Here is a 16710-nt window from a genome sequence, read left to right as displayed (position 1 = left end):
ATTTTATGGAAATTGATCTCATTAAAACATCATATTAAGCATACTGGATAAGTAAAGTTCACTTTTCAATGACCTGTCACAATGACCTGTCACAAATGCCTTACTCAGTAACAACATACCAAAGTGATTATTGATAAAATAAAATTCAAAAAGGAGACTAATGACATGTATGAGCCTGTTTTTTATTTTTACACGTCTGTCTTTCTGCACAGTGACTTTAATTTTACGTCATCATCCTCTGCCAGATTTTGTGTATGGCTTGCATGTGATGCAAGGAAGAAGCATTGATATGGGGTCAGAAGGACAAAGGTCAAAGTCACTGTAACAGTTCTGCATGACAGACTTGGACCAAACATAATGTATGGTGTGTTTGTGACATAAGAAAACGAGTTTGGGGTCAAAAGGTCAGATGTCAAGGTCACTGACAGAGTGAAGAAAAATTGTTTCTGTGCAATAACTTTATTTTTACATCAAAGACTTGGACGAAACCTTGTAAAGGGCTTGCACATGGGTTAATGAAAATGTTGATTGATTTTGTTTTCCAAAAGTCTAGGTCATTGTGGCTAAAATAATGAAACAGTGGTTTCTACACAAAAAATTTGGTTCTTGACCATGCACCTTTACAAGGTTTGTGGATTACTTACTATAAATAAATATAAGCCCATTGATTTTGGGGTCAAAAGATCAAAGGTCCAAGTCACTCATTGAAAGGTGAACTTGTTTTTGTAAAATAACTTTTGCTCTAGACTGTTTGCCTTGCCAAAGTTTGTGGAAGGCTTGCACTTAGCTATCAGTCAAGTCAAATTGGCTTATTCAGTTTATTATAATGTACAAAGAAAAGCATGGAAATCAGTTGTATTTGAGCAACTGATTGCATTCCTGTATAATGTAATATTAATATCTTGAAAAATTACTGTTGTGGTAAAACAGGCTTATACAGTAAAACCTGTTATGAGAGACTGCCCCTTCTGCCAACCAAAAGCGGTCTCTCAAGACAGGTGGTCTCTCATAAGAGGTGTGTGAAAATGGACTGGTTTTCAGGGTCAATAGTTAGCGTTGTTGAAAAATAAATAATACCCATACTCACTGTACATGTATCATATCCTTTATTCATGAATCTTGTTAAATAATGCATGCATTCCTCTCAAAATATCTTTATATAATAAAGATATACATCTATCAAACGAGAATAAAATTTATATTTCAACATCACATTAATATATACAAAAAATTAACAGTTAGATATGATGTATATATCTTATTTTATACACTTATTCACTTGTTTTTTTTAAAGAAATCCATTATACTTCTTTGTTGACATGTTTTACTCAGCTATTTGGTCTGAACATGTATCTCAATTATTGCCCTTTCATGAATCAACTTCCCACTTACTGGTATGTTTTTACTCCTTGCGACACAAAACCACTCCCATACTCGCTCGTTCAGATCTCCGTAAACTGTCCGTCGTGCCGTGGCATATTTCCTCTGTGCTTGTGCACCTTTCTGCCATTCGTTTCTAATGGACTTCTTGTCTTTGATTACATTTTGAACTTGCGTTTTACCGACGCTTAAGCTGACTGCTATTTTGCGAGTGGTCTCGCCTTTTTCATTTCTTTCAATGACATTAATCCTTTCTTCCAGTGTTAAAATTTTTCTTTTTTTCAGCGGAGATTCTGCCATTGTTATTAGTGTTGACGTTATAAAGACTATCGGTTTTGATCAGGTTTTGGGGAATTGTGGAATAAATATATATTATGTACCAATGAATGAAACCAAAAGACATAATTAACTCATCAGGAAACAATACTGTACATTTATTCTCAGACGAAGTTTAAATCAACAGCGTTATAGCTCGATAAGCAAATGTTCCGACCATCTGCACCCACGTAAACAGATTGTGGCCTGGTGAAACACTAACAAAAGAAATAAAAAATAATTTTAAAAAAATCCGGAAATGATTCTCACTTACTAGTATTAAAGACAATGAGCTCATTCACCCACCAGGCATTATGGATTAACTGGAAAGCAAACGACGTACTCAAACCAACACTGAAGCCCTTTCAAACAATTTCTCACTTGGACATAAGGACTACTGGCGTTTTGTGAGTTTTCATACAGATAAAGAAAAAATACAAACCTCTAAATTGACTGCGTATATCCATCATTACTCCCTTTGATGTTACTCTTACTGGCTATTCACATGACTTCGGCACTACAATGGCGGTTAGTGACATGTACTTTAGTCTGGTTTACTGCAGTTTACAAATGACACCGTACGCTGGAGTTGTAAATTTCACAAAACTGGTACTGTAGCAAGACAAATTATTTTTAAATACTTTATTAGAGCAATCTTTGCTATTTATGCAGTCTTTGTTACAAAGGATTAAATGATGGTTAGAGGTGTTTATCCCGATATATGGTTGTTCAACTATAGTGTTATTTAATGTGCACTTTGTTTACATACTACATTTATCCCGAGCTCTAGTGTTTACAAAGGATTAAGTTAAGGTCAGTGGTGTCAATCTGTTTTGATTTTTTGGCGATGCGGTCGTTCATAGCAGTGTCAAAATGCATATTTTGCCAAGAAATCGCGGTCGCTGGTCGCGTTCAGCAGGTGGTCGTTCATAACAGAGCGTTTATATAGTAAAATCGATCCGTGCATTACGATTGTGGTCGGAAATGACAGGTGGTCGCTCATAGCAGAGGTTGCTCATGACAGGTTTTACTGTATTCTATGCATGATCATCTGTGAGTAAACTTTTAAAATGTTGAAATAATATGCTCTATGACTTGTTAGTGAGAAAATTCTTTCGTATGTGCTCAAGATCAAAATTCAGACCAGTGGAGATTGTGCTGGTCTTTCTTTTAAAAACAGTATTTTATATTCTGCCATACAAAAGCTGACTCTCTTGCTTATAAAGTATTTAGTTGCCAGTGACTTTGAATCAGATTTTATTTTCATTATAATTATTCACCTGGCACGAAAATTTGGTCACTGTGACCTGTATTTCATGGTTAAGTAACTTGTACTTTCATGGATTGTGGTCAGTTTTTTTAAGGCTAGAGTTTGTTTTAGGTCATCTTCTGATACACTTGAGTTGGTGGTTGGATGTTTAATGCAGAGTACTGCGCCATTCAGCAAAAATTGGGTCACATTGACATATAATTCCTGGTCTGGTGGCCTAGTGATTAAAGCATCTGCCTCAGATGCGAGAGGTCACGGGTTCAAACCCAGGCTGAGTCATACTAAAGACTTATAAAAATGGTATTAACATCTGCCTTGCTAGGTGCTCAGCGTTAAGAGGTTAGTGTTAGGACTGGTCAGCCTGGTGTCAGGATAATGTAACTGGGTGGGACATGATGCTACATGTCTACAGCATAATGCCTCAGTACTAGATATTCACTATAAACTGCCACACTGCAGACATCATAGTGATTTGACTTAAAAATTGTTAAAGCTACATTAAAAATCCAAATCACACACACAGACATTGTCTAGTGACTTTGTTTACCTTGCTTTCTCAAACATTATGGAGTCACATCAACTGGTATGTAATGCATCATGATGAATAACATAGCCATCAGTACAAATAGGTCACTGTGAAGTATATTTCATAGTCAAGTGATTTGTACTTGCCTTTGGCTGGAGCTCAATTTATCTAGGTATGGGTAGGGATTCAGGTCATTTTCTCGGGCACTATAGAGTCCCTTAAGTAGGTATTAGACATATCAATCTAAAGGTGTATGGAATCAGCAAATCTTTCAAGATTGGTACCACATAAATATAAATGAATTTACAGTATTCATGGTTTGCGATCAGACCATACTGCCATTGGCTCTTTTATTAAAAGTCAGTTTACTTGTATAAGATGTGTATATATGTTGATTATTTGGAGCTTTGAGAAGAGCAAGATTTTTGGGTGCGAAATGTTGCAGGTACCACATTTAGCAATGTTTAACACCCACCCACCTCTGATAGCACAAACCTGGATCAGATGTTGGATTGCAGATATTGGTCTGTGTAGTGTGACACACAGCCATCTCTGGTAGTGTTAACCTAGAATCAGTGTTAGGATTGCAGATATTGGTCTGTGTAGTGTGACACACAGCCATCTCTGGTAGTATTAACCTAGAATCAGTATTAGGATTACAGATATTGGTCTGTGTAGTGTGACACACAGCCATCTCTGGTAGTTTTAACGTAGAATCGGTGTTAGGATTGCAGATATTGGTCTGTGTAGTGTAACACACAGTCATCTCTGGTAGTATTAACCTAGAATCAGTGTTAGGATTACAGATATTGGTCTGTGTAGTGTGACACACAGCCATCTCTGGTAGTGTTAACGTAGAATCGGTGTTAGGATTGCAGATATTGGTCTGTGTAGTGTGACACACAGCCATCTCTGGTAGTATTAACCTAGAATCAGTGTTAGGATTACAGATATTGGTCTGTGTAGTGTGACACACAGCCATCTCTGGTAGTGTTAACGTAGAATCGGTGTTAGGATTGCAGATATTGGTCTGTGTAGTGTGACACACATCCATCTCTGGTAGTATTAACCTAGAATCAGTGTTAGGATTACAGATATTGGTCTGTGTAGTGTGACACACAGCCATCTCTGGTAGTGTTAACATAGAATCGGTGTTAGGATTGCAGATATTGGTCTGTGTAGTGTGACACACATCCATCTCTGGTAGTATTAACCTAGAATCAGTGTTAGGATTACAGATATTGGTCTGTGTAGTGTGACACACAGTCATCTCTGATAGTATTAACTAGAACCATTGTTGGGATTACAGATATTGGTCTGTGTAGTGTGACACACAGTCATCTCTGATAGTATTAACTAGAACCATTGTTGGGATTACAGATATTGGTCTGTGTAGTGTGACACAGCCATCCCTGGTAGTGTTAACCTACAATCAGTGTTAGGATTGCAGATATTGGTCTGTGTAGTGTGACACACAGTCATCTCTGATAGTATTAACTAGAACCATTGTTGGGATTACAGATATTGGTCTGTGTAGTGTGACACAGCCATCTCTGGTAGTGTTAATCTAGAATCAGTGTTAGGATTGCAGATAGTGGTCTTTGTAGTGTGACACACAGCCATCTCTGATAGTATTAACCTAGAACCAGTGTTAGGATTACAGATATTGGTCTGTGTAGTGTGACACAGCCATCTCTGGTAGTGTTAATCTAGAATCAGTGTTAGGAATGCAGATAGTGGTCTTTGTAGTGTGACACACAGCCATCTCTGATAGTATTAACCTAGAATCAGTGTTAGGATTACATATATTGGTCTGTGTAGTGTGACACACAGCCATCTCTGGTAGTGTTAATCTAGAATCAGTGTTAGGAATGCAGATAGTGGTCTGTGTAGTGTGACACACAGTCATCTCTGGTAGTGTTAACGTAGAATCAGTGTTAGGATTGCAGATATTGGTCTGTGTAGTGTGACACACAGCCATCTCTGGTAGTGTTAACCTAGAATCAGTGTTAGGATTGCAGATATTGGTCTGTGTAGTGTGACACACAGTCATCTCTGGTAGTGTTAACCTAGATTCAGTGTTAGGATTGCAGATATTGGTCTGTGTAGTGTGACACACAGTCATCTCTGGTAGTGTTAACCTAGAATCAGTGTTAGGATTGCAGATATTGGTCTGTGTAGTGTGACACACAGTCATCTCTGGTAGTGTTAACCTAGAATCAGTGTTAGGATCTATACAAGTTGCAGGTGGATGCATATTAAATGTTAGTACATCTTGTAATCTGTTTGTATAGAAAATGTTTCTTAATTTGACATGTACATCTAATTTTTAATGAACAGGAATAGAAAATGTTCTGTTGCAAACTAAATCATGACTTATCACATAGCCTTCATCAGAGGAATGATGTCTGGACTAGATGAAACCTTGTGATAAGGTTGAAAGCTGAGAAGTCACGATTCAGTTTCCTAAGAAGGTATGTATTCCTGTTCCTTAACTATAAATGGCTTTAACTGGTAACAATATTCATTCTAGACCTAATTTTGTTCTTCATTTCATATTTCTTTTCAGATCTACATAGCTCCCCAGATCTCTATCTTTGGAGATGTTTCTGATGCATCAAATTTGAATAATAATTATCGTGTGTATGGAACTATAATGCTTATATTATTGGCTGTCATTGTTTTCATCGGTGTTGCTTTCGTCAGCAAGTTTGCTGCACTTTCACTTGCCTGTGTCCTCCTGTCCATTCTCTGCATCTATATCGGAATATTTGCTGCTAATCCAGACAGGAGCGTTATGTAAGTGTTATTTTTTTATAGTATTACTTCCTCATGTATTGTTGTTGAGTTCCAGTATGTTTTAAAGAGCACATCATGCTGTGCCATATTGTGAATTGATTTTTCTTGAGGTACCAATTTTCATGGGATAACAGTTTGCTTGGATTTTATGCTTGCTACAAACCATGAACATAATGACCAAACATGAATCATTCTATGGAAACAATAGAACAGTAATCCTCCTATAGAAACAGTAAAACCCTTTCCCCAGTCCTCAAAATTAATTACTGACAAAAATTTCTTTTTTTCACAAACCACGAAAATGGATGCCTACTCCAAGCATTAGAAATTTCACATGGCTTTGCACGTACCATATATGCTCACTTATATGTCGAGTCTAACAGCAAAAAAAAATAGACCCTGATCTGCTGTTGCATAGTGTGCCAGCAGATCACGGTCAGTGTTCTGCTGATTACTTCTAACAAAACGGCATAGACCCAAATCTGCCAGTGAATTATGTGACAGCAGATCTGGGTCTGTGCAGTTGGCAGTTGGACTCCATTTGTAAGCGAATATATATGGTAGATTAAGTCCTTGTTGTTATACCATGTTATACATCTTGCAACATGAAATACGTACAGTTTTTCAAATAATAAAAACCCTTTAAATAATACAAACTCTTTAAAAAAAATGTAATGCTTATATCAGATACTGGTACTTCATATATTGTCCCAGCATTACCTTATCATAAGTTGATGTTTTGGGTTTAACCGCTCATGATAGGCTATACTTGGCAGCCAGTGTATCTAGTGGAGGAAGAATCCCAATTAGAACAACTATTCCATGGGAAGCTACTTGCAAACTTTCTCACATACTGACATTGGTTGAGCCTGAGACTCAAACATGGACACAGTGAGATGGCAGTGATCTGTAAAGGTGAATGTTTTAGACCACTCTGCAACCCAGGGCCCTCCTAATTATGAGTCATGGGTAACTATGTACACTTATCAATAATTTGCACGCAGTGGGATCCATAAACATTAACCACAGCATAGGAGAAGGTGCAAGAGAGCAAGGGAGACTAAAAGTTTGGTTAATGCTTAAAGTTAGTGGAGGTGGGATGCAGAGTTAGCAATGTTCATTGATACATGGGCAATATAAACTCCATTGACCTACACAAATATTTGTATATTACATTTTAATAATAATGGATATTACATCCTGAGAAGTCAATTAAGATAATAAATTGATGATAGATTTTTAATATAATTCAAGCCAACATGCAGTACTCACAAATTCATGCATCAGAGTACGGAACCACTTGTATTATGAGCAAATAGAAATGAACTAAATTTTGTTTATATTGGCTTTGGTATTGGATTGCCTAATATAAGATTGGTTGATTTATCTTAATGTAGTAATTGGAAATGCTGGAAACCTTGGCAAACATATACTTGGTTTTCACGCCATATTTTTTTTTTATAAGGGGATGGATTTCCAGGCAATATGTCAAATAAATATCAATGCTGCAGATTTAAAGATGCCTAATTAAAAAACTTTGCTTGTCAGCAGTGCACATAAAATCACTGATTTACTTTCAGAATCTGTATGAGCATCTGCCCTAATTGATGTCGTAATGAAGGCATCTGCTTTCCTTTTCTACTGTTAAGAATTCATTTTATTTTTGTTGGTTTTAATGGCACTTTTAACACATTATAAAATCTAATTTATGATTATTGCTTTAAAACTCAATTAAAAGGTAAAATTCAAACACAAATTTGACTTGATGAGACTGCTTTAGTTGGTATCAGTTCCTTAAAATTTTCCCAGCAGTACGCATTTACCAACATTTTCATTTATCATTGTGTTCTTGTATAAAATGGTTTTTCGTAAGAAACTATTTTTAAGAAAATCTTATAAATATACATTGTTGTGTTAAAATTAATGTATATACACGCTTATAAACCCATTCTGATATAAGCTGACCCACTAAACTGAACAGGTATAAACATTAAAAAGTGCATGATCCGCGTGTAAGGCGACCCTCAACTCCGAGACATCACAAGATGCATGAGGTAAGTTCTAAATGCATTTATTTAGGCAAGCTTATATTAACAAAAATTATACATATAATTATCTTGTGGTTGGTGTGCATGATTATTAAAAAGAAATGGTATAAACTTGTTTGAAAAGTAATTTATTTAATTTTCTGTTATTGTTTCTGCCTAATTTAGATCTGTGTATAATTTGATCAGACGATGACAAGAATTTAGTAATCACAAGTTGCTATAACACTACCTCTCCCTTTTGACTTGATTATTGTTTGTTTATGCATTATTGCATTGGACATTTTATATCAATGCACCAGTAATTATGTTTTTACTTTGCCTTGAAATTGTAAAATCCCAACTCATTAAAATGTAATCCCAGTATGATAACACAGTGAACAACAATACGGTTTGATTCAACGCTCGCAATTAGGCTACTGAACATATTTACATAATGGCGCCAGCACATGTACATTGTAGGTTTCATCACGCGCTGAACGAAGTACATTCCGCTGAATGAAGTACATCCCTTGGAGTCGAATCATGGGCACCAGTGCGCTAAACTTTAATGATATCTCCAAAATTCAGTAATGAAGTTTCAGAAATAATGATTCGAAAATTATGCTAATCGTAGAAGCTGAGCTGAAGTTTGCTTTGATGTAGGCAACCTTACACCATACCTGTCAACTTTCACACGGAGAGGGATTTTTGGGGTCGCTCCACGCCTACCTCCCGATTTCATAATATCTTCCGATTTTTGCATAGAACTCCTGATTATTACATTATGTCTTCGATTTTCATTACTCCTATCAAGAGAAAGTTGTACTTGTTCTGTTGTATCACCTGTGAATTATTGTTTGTGACGAAATAATTACTTTACTAGAAAGAATTTGCTTCTTCACTAAATAGAATGTTAAGTTTAAATATTTTTGACGTAAATTAATGATTTTCTTTTACCACTAGAAAAATATAAAATAAACAACAATAAAACCATCAACAATTAATTTCAATCCCAAGAATGATCACTATCAATGCTGTAACTCCATATGCTATAGCACCATTCCCACCAAAGAAACTTAGATGAGTGAACACCTGACATTTTTATACCGTATATACCAACGTTAATTATTAGGTACCTTTTGTTCAACAAAATTGGGAATCCTTTATATGCCAGTCAATTGCTGGCGCTTGCATAACGCACAGTAGTGTAGAACCTGGTTTCTTTGAATTATGACGTTCAAAGTCGTTTTCACAAAATAGTTGCATCAATAAGGATTAACTTTTAATTGGTTGCACTGGCTTTCTTGCTTGTTTATTTAAGACTAATCTTTAGCTGTTGTGCAGTTTCAAGCCACAGCTTAATATGAAAATAGGTCACCTCCTGGAGGAAAATAGGGTGTGTCACAGGGAGAAATGGCAAGTCTTTTTCACGCATATTGGACCAGGAAGATCAATCAATATTTGGTGAAAACAAGGCTTTAAAAATGCCATGAAAAACCTCCCGATTTTAGGTCCCAATCTTTCTATTTTTTCTTTATTGAGTCTCCCTGCTTGGCTTTTGAAAAGTTGACAGGTATGCCTTGCACCCCATTTTACAAAACTACAGTAATTGTGCTAATATTATGGAATAATAGGCAATTACACATCAATGTATCGGTATAGTTACCGGTCAAAATTCCCTCTTAACACAAGCCAGTTTCAGGATTTTAATGATTAACAAGCTGTTAGTGATGTCGGAAACAAAAGTCAAATTCGCTGACTATCAACAAAGGAGATGCCGAAACATCAAGCTGAAATTGATTGATGTTGATCTTAGTTGATCTATAATGAGAACTTCAGCCTTCATTACCACTCTTCTTGAACAAGTAAGTTATGCTGGTTATGTACCTTGTAAAATTAAACCTGCATACCTTATCACAAATATTATCCCAAGTTGTACGACCACTTATATCATTGAAAATGAGTAACTCTTGAGCGCGTGAATGAATGTAAATGAAACAGCTATTAAGGACTAGCTGAAATGTTATCTGGAAAAATGTAATTTGGCTGAAACAATAAAGCAAAATCCGCATCTAATATGTTTGGGAATAAATAAGGATTTAAGTGATGCTATGCATGCTTTGCACTGTGTAAGCACTGTACATTATAGTTCAGCCTGGACTCCCGAGTAAACTCAACTGGCCTGTGAATTATGAAGTCTGTATTTACCTTTATTTAATTTCGTGTTGGAGAAATCAGATAATATGCACATGCAAAAAGTTAATAAAATCAATCATGGTACTTTATAACAGTTTAATAAGTGAAGGGTCACTGATTTTTTTTTAGTATGTCTTAGGACATGGAAAAAAAGTTACAGCCATTACAGCAGTTGAAAAACCCCATAAAATCTGTCAAATTTAGACATTGGCCTATGGATAAGCCACCCCCCTTCTAGGCCTTTTATTGTTCCTAAATTATTCAGCTTATACACAAGTATAAACTGTAGTTAATTTCATGATGATGGTTTCTATATTGTATGCACTAAACACAATTTTTTGCTGTTATATCAAAGTTTAATTTACTAATTTTGATGGTAAGTTTTTTTCATTATTGTATTGTCTGTCATTTGGTTTGTTACCAATTTTGTTTCTGTACATTAACTTGAGTTATCTGCCATCTACAGTTATCAGACTTTTTCTTGATGGCTCACACATGGGGTAATGAAGAACTATATAAATGTCAGGTCACTGTAAAAAATGGTTTACATAGAAGAATGTGAGTTCTGTACCATCTATAGTTACAATACTTTGTGGATGGCTTGGGGTTAGGAAGAATCATACTAGTTTTGGGGTCAAATGTGAATGGTTCAAGTCACTGTCAGACGAAAAGTAGTTTCTGCACAAGACCTTTCATTCTACACCATCTTAGGGGGCCCTGAGTGGTCTTAAGCGCTCTCCGTTACGGATCACTGCCATCTCACCTCTGTCTACGTGGGTTCGAGTCTAGGATTCGGCTAATGTGGGTATGTGAGAAAGCTTGCCAGTAGCTTCTTGTGGGTTGGTGGTTCTTCCTGGGGTTTTTCTGGGTTCTTCCTCCACCATTAATACTGGCTGCCATTCATAGCCTTTCGTGTGCTGAAAAATGGCGTTAAACCCCACAACAACAACAACTGCACCATCTTAAGTTATGGATAGTTTGCACATGGGATAAGGAATAATCCTGTTGATTTCAGGGTCAAAGGTCAAGGTCACCGACAAAGAAGAAAATGGTTTCCACATATTAACTTTAGTTCTTCATTATCTGCAGGAACCAAAACTTAAAGGCTGGCTTGCACTTGGGAATAAAGAAGAATCCTGTTGATTTCAGGATGAAAAGGTCAAAAGTCAAGGTCATTATACTGAAATAAGAAAAATGGGTTCCATTCAATCACAGATTGAGACCAAATTTTCTTGATAGCCTGAATTTGGGGTCATAAGTTCAGAGGTCAAATTCACTGACTGAAAGAAGAAAATTGGTTTCTGCAACAAATATTCTATCTACTATCAAGTTATTGATTATGGAAATTCACCAAAGTTTGTGAATAACTTATATGAAGGGTAAGACATATTCTCATTGCTTTTGGGGTGAAAAGGTTACAGGTCAAAGTCAATATATCTAAAGAAGAAACATTTTTGATAATAACTTTAATTTTAGACCAGTACCTTCACCGACTTGCACTTGAGACATAGATAAGGCCTATTGATTCTGAGGTCAAGGTCATTGGGCTCAAATAATTAGTTTTGCAGAATAGATTTTGGTCCTTGACCAGACTTGTAGGAAGGCTTGCATTTAGGGTAATGAAAAAACAGATTTCAGGGTCTAAAGATCGCAGGTCATGGCAATATCTTGACAAAAAGTCATAGTCATTCAAACTTGTTGGTCAATAGACTCCAGACTAAAAGTATCAAAATTTTGGGAAATTTCTGCTGGGTACCCAGTGATCCTAATGATTCCAGGTGCAACTGTTTTGTTATAGGTTCATCCATGCCAATCCCCAAAAGAGGTGCTAAGTATTATGTAAATGGCAAAAAAGCATAATCAAAGCATGAAAAGAGCAATCGATATACAGGTATTACATGCCATAATTACAGAAAACTCTATGAAAAACATACATTTATTTTTGCTATTTACCTGGACCTGCAGTTTAAATTGTTGTCACAAATCAGCTAAACTGTTGTGGAATAGTAGTTAGTACCAGAGTATTGAGACACAAATTGCTAAATTAATTATGCATGACACTCACTTGTCTACATGTCTAACTTTCACTGAATGGTTGTGAAGTCCACATATGATGAATGCTGTATTACATCACTGTCAAATTCTTATTTCAGAATTTTTAAAGTGCTATTGTTCTGTCCTTTTCTGATGCAACATGTTTTTAAGTTTAACAAAATCCCACTCCTCCAACATTTTTCAGTCATATAGCATACATGGGTCACATCAATAAAGCCTGTTTCTCTTAATATCTGGCACCATTTTTCTTTTCAATTTAGACTCGTCCACTAAAATAAAATAAATCTGTGACAAGTGGCTTCACATTCAAGAAACCCATCTGTTTTCTTGGAACTGTTTCATGTACAGTTACTATAAATAGAAAATAAGGAAATTACATGGAGGTCTAACAAAGGATCAATGTACAGTAGCCAGTAGTCACATGACATGAGCCTCAAACTTCAATCATTATTCTTTGTCTTGCTTACTCCTGATATCTTTGATCTGAACTTGGAAAGATATATACTTTATATTTTAATGGGTATCCAGTTGCTTCAACAGGTGGGTACCTGAGTACCCAGGTATCCATGACAGCTTTAGAGTCAACCATACCATGCTGGTACCTATATAAAGGACTCATGTAGGTTCCCATAGCAGACCTATGCAAATACCATATATTAAAAATTCAATAACATTAAATTTCAGAGTGCTGATGATCAAACCTATTTTTATCAGTATAGACGAAACCTGGATGACAGCTGCTATGTAGAGAAAAGGATATGAGTTGTGGTATTTTCTAGACCTACAGGTGTTTGAAACATGTGCTTTCAGTTCTTCACCAAAGAGTCGGGTGCTAATTTCAGTAATGAGTGTTCCAATCTCAAGACTGCTAAAGGATTAAAATTCCATTAAGAAAACAATGTCTCTATTTTTTTTCAGTTACAACTAGGATAAACTCTCAGAAGATTCTTTTTCCTACAAAATAACTTTCATTATCAACCAATCCTGGCCACCCAAACTGATATATGCTCTAATGATGCTCACCCATTTTCAAGCTGGTTCCCATTTTTAGATACAGTTAGAAAGTAAATGTAGTTGACATACAGTAATAATTTGTTGAAGAGTGATGTACTCGTAGTATTTGGAAAAGAAAGGAAATTATAACTATCACGGATGTTCTGTATGGAAACTGATGTGTGGTATGTTGAACATCATTTGTCAATCTGTGATGTACAGTCCATTGAGATCAGATTCTTAAATCCATTCTTTTACAAAACAGTTTTTCAGCAAATTGACCAATACACCACTCCCTCGATAACTCGCACCCGTATGACTCACAATCCCACTTATAACGCAGTGTCCAGCATGGCTCCTGATTTTTTCCAAAGAAAATATATTTTAAATATCTTTAAAATATGCTGAACGTTAAAAAATTACAATAAGAATTGGTAAATTAAACCTTCATACATCACTCATTTTATCATCGAAAATGGTGATTAATGCCCGTAAATAGAATCCATATTGTTAAATTTGCAAGTTCTAAATAAGGTACTATATATTATGTAATTTTTTTATGATAAATAGTTGTCAATACACTGTAAATAAACAGTCTGGTGAAATAGTGATCAATGAAAACTTCTGGTAAATGCTAACAGGTGGCAACAGAATGAAATAAACACCAATTAAATGTCTTGCTGTGTGAAAGTCACATTCTAATCCTTTAATTCCGTTTCAGTGTAAACATTATAATCGCAACATATTCTGTTCTTTGAAAAACATGAAAATAGTCAATCGACCGTCACATCGAAACCCGTGAGTACTTCTATGAAAACTTAATTACATGCCAGCTTTGTTTTGATCAACAACTTGGGGAAATGTTTGTTGCATTAAAAAATCAATTAAAAGAGACCTGTGTTGTTTTATCACTTTGAACATGTCTTTTGTATCAAATCAAGCAAGGCAGGTACACAGAAAAAATTCAAAGGCATGTAAATCTGAGCGAAAGTTCATTTGGTCACATCGAAAATGGTTTCACATTTTTATGTACTTAACATCATTAAAGTATATATTACCAATTAGTAATATATACTAATCATGTGTAAATGTAACCATGGTGAGTAAAGGAATCAAGCAAAAGGCTTACTCAGTGACGGTATAAGCTGTGCATCATAGATAGGGTTTATAATGGTGAAGCGAGAGTCAAAGTTTGCAATACAGTTGAGAAATCTGTGGGATTTTGCTCGGCAGCAGAGAAATCAAGGAGTAACACAAAAAATTAACTGATTTTTTCAAAATGTGAAGTTATATTTGTCAAGCATGTCACAAACGGCAAGTATTATGTTCAAATTTACGTTCTTTTAAATTTGTAGACCAATTAAATTCATGTTGGTAATGATTAACCCTTGTGATTTTTTTTTTCATTTCTACCACAATCAAATCTATCTACTTATCATTCATTCGTTTTTTTGTTCGTTCAGTCGATAATGTTTCTCGAAAAGTGTTGATCTCTTGTTTTAAAAAAACTTGTCTAATTTGGATCAACAATAAAACTAGAATTTATCCAATTCAACACAAATTAATGACATTTTTCACAATGTGTGAAGTTGTACACATGTTAAGCAAATGGAAACCATGTGGAATAATGTTTTTGATGATCTCAATATGTTGTAATTTATCCTGAAATTAATGTTGTTCTATGAGGAAACAATAAACAAAGTACACCGTTATGAAGATATATTTATTCACAGTTAATCTCAGCATGATTATTATTGAGTATTCAACACTATAACCTACCACCCCCACCTCGCACCCCCCTTTTGCCTGTACATCGATCCCTTTATTGGTTTTGACTTTTTTTATAAGTCCCTCGATAACTCACTCCTCACTTATAGTGTGGTCGATGTCTTTGGACCCCGATGTGCGCAAGTTATCGAGGGAGAGGTGTATTTACAAATTTGAAACTTCACAATTCAAATGCTTATATTATTGCTAATAATGCATTTTTTTCTTTTAGGATCTGTTATCTGGGTGATCGGCTGTTAACTTCAGATTCATGGATTATTAATGGTGAAAAGAGATGTGATAAGAACGAATCCAGTCCCATTCACAAACTGTTCTGCACATCTGAAGTCAACAATACAGGCTATACATGTGACCCATATTTCATGGCACACGAGACTCACCTTATTCCAGGAATCCCAGGACTTGGCAGTGGGGTTATCCATGGTAAAATATATTCCTGGGGTTCTGTGTTTTGACTTTTCAGCAAAACTTAGGTGATACTCACTTTTCTGTGACATCACTGGTATCAATGACACCGATAAACACATTATGCATGCAGTGGGGGAATCTTGATTTCTTCTGTTCATACATCTTTCTGTCCCTCTCAAGAAGTCTCTTGGCAGGTTTGCACAAAAGCAACTCAAAAATGAGATTTGGCTAGCATTACATGTATGCATATGTAGATGACCTTGTGATATTTTCAAGGTAATGTACCAGCATTTTAATTTTTTTTCAGTTTTTTTTAAAAGGTTTTGTACATGGACTGATCTAAAATAGGAATGAATTATTTGTTTATCAAGTCCCTATTTATATACATTTTCACTTGACCTCGATGTGAGTCATTCTAATCGAAAATTCCAATCAAATTGTAAACAAGTCTATTTCTAGAATTTTCTAAATTCCTACTTATGTGCTATCTGCAGTTTGTAATGTTGGTAAGATGTTACATTGGCTATCTGCAGTTTGAAATGTTGGTAAGATGTTATATGGTCTATCTACAGTTTGTAATGTAAGATGTTATATGGGCTATCTACAGTTTGTAATGTAAGATGTTATATGGGCTATATACAGTGTGATGCTGGTAAGATATTATATTGGCTATCTACAGTTTATAATGTTGGTAAGATGTTATATGGGCTATCAGCAGTTGATAAGATGTTATATGGACTATCTAAAGTTTGTAATGTTGGTAAGATGTTATATGGGCTATCTACAGTTTGTAATGTTGGTAAGATGTTATATGGGCTATCTGCAGTTTGTAATGTTTGTAAGATGTTACATGGGCTAACTACAGTTTATAATGTTGGTAAGATGTTATATGGGCTATCTGCAGTTTGTAATGTTGGTAAGATGTTATATGGGCTATATACAGTTTGAAATGC

General features: G+C 35.5%; 1 protein-coding gene across 3 annotated transcripts in view; it reads left to right on the top strand.

The window, feature by feature from the left end:
• The window catches only part of LOC149780550 (solute carrier family 12 member 4-like), a 241300-nt gene that overhangs the window by 127521 nt on the left and 97069 nt on the right, over positions 1-16710 (top strand). For all 3 annotated transcript variants that reach the window (XM_089937582.1, XM_089937580.1, XM_089937583.1), the window contains 2 exons: positions 6061-6290; positions 15561-15772. In XM_089937582.1, the coding sequence (XP_089793708.1) occupies positions 6061-6290; positions 15561-15772 (442 nt within the window). The remainder of the gene's footprint in view (positions 1-6060; positions 6291-15560; positions 15773-16710) is intronic.

Source organism: Sinohyriopsis cumingii, chromosome 16 (assembly GCF_028554795.1).
Source record: "Sinohyriopsis cumingii isolate HCF-2022 chromosome 16, ASM2855479v2, whole genome shotgun sequence".
In the NCBI taxonomy this organism is placed as follows: Eukaryota; Metazoa; Mollusca; class Bivalvia; order Unionida; family Unionidae; genus Sinohyriopsis; species Sinohyriopsis cumingii.
The sequence above is the reverse complement of the archived record's forward strand: the minus strand, read 5'-3'. Positions and strand labels throughout refer to the sequence as shown.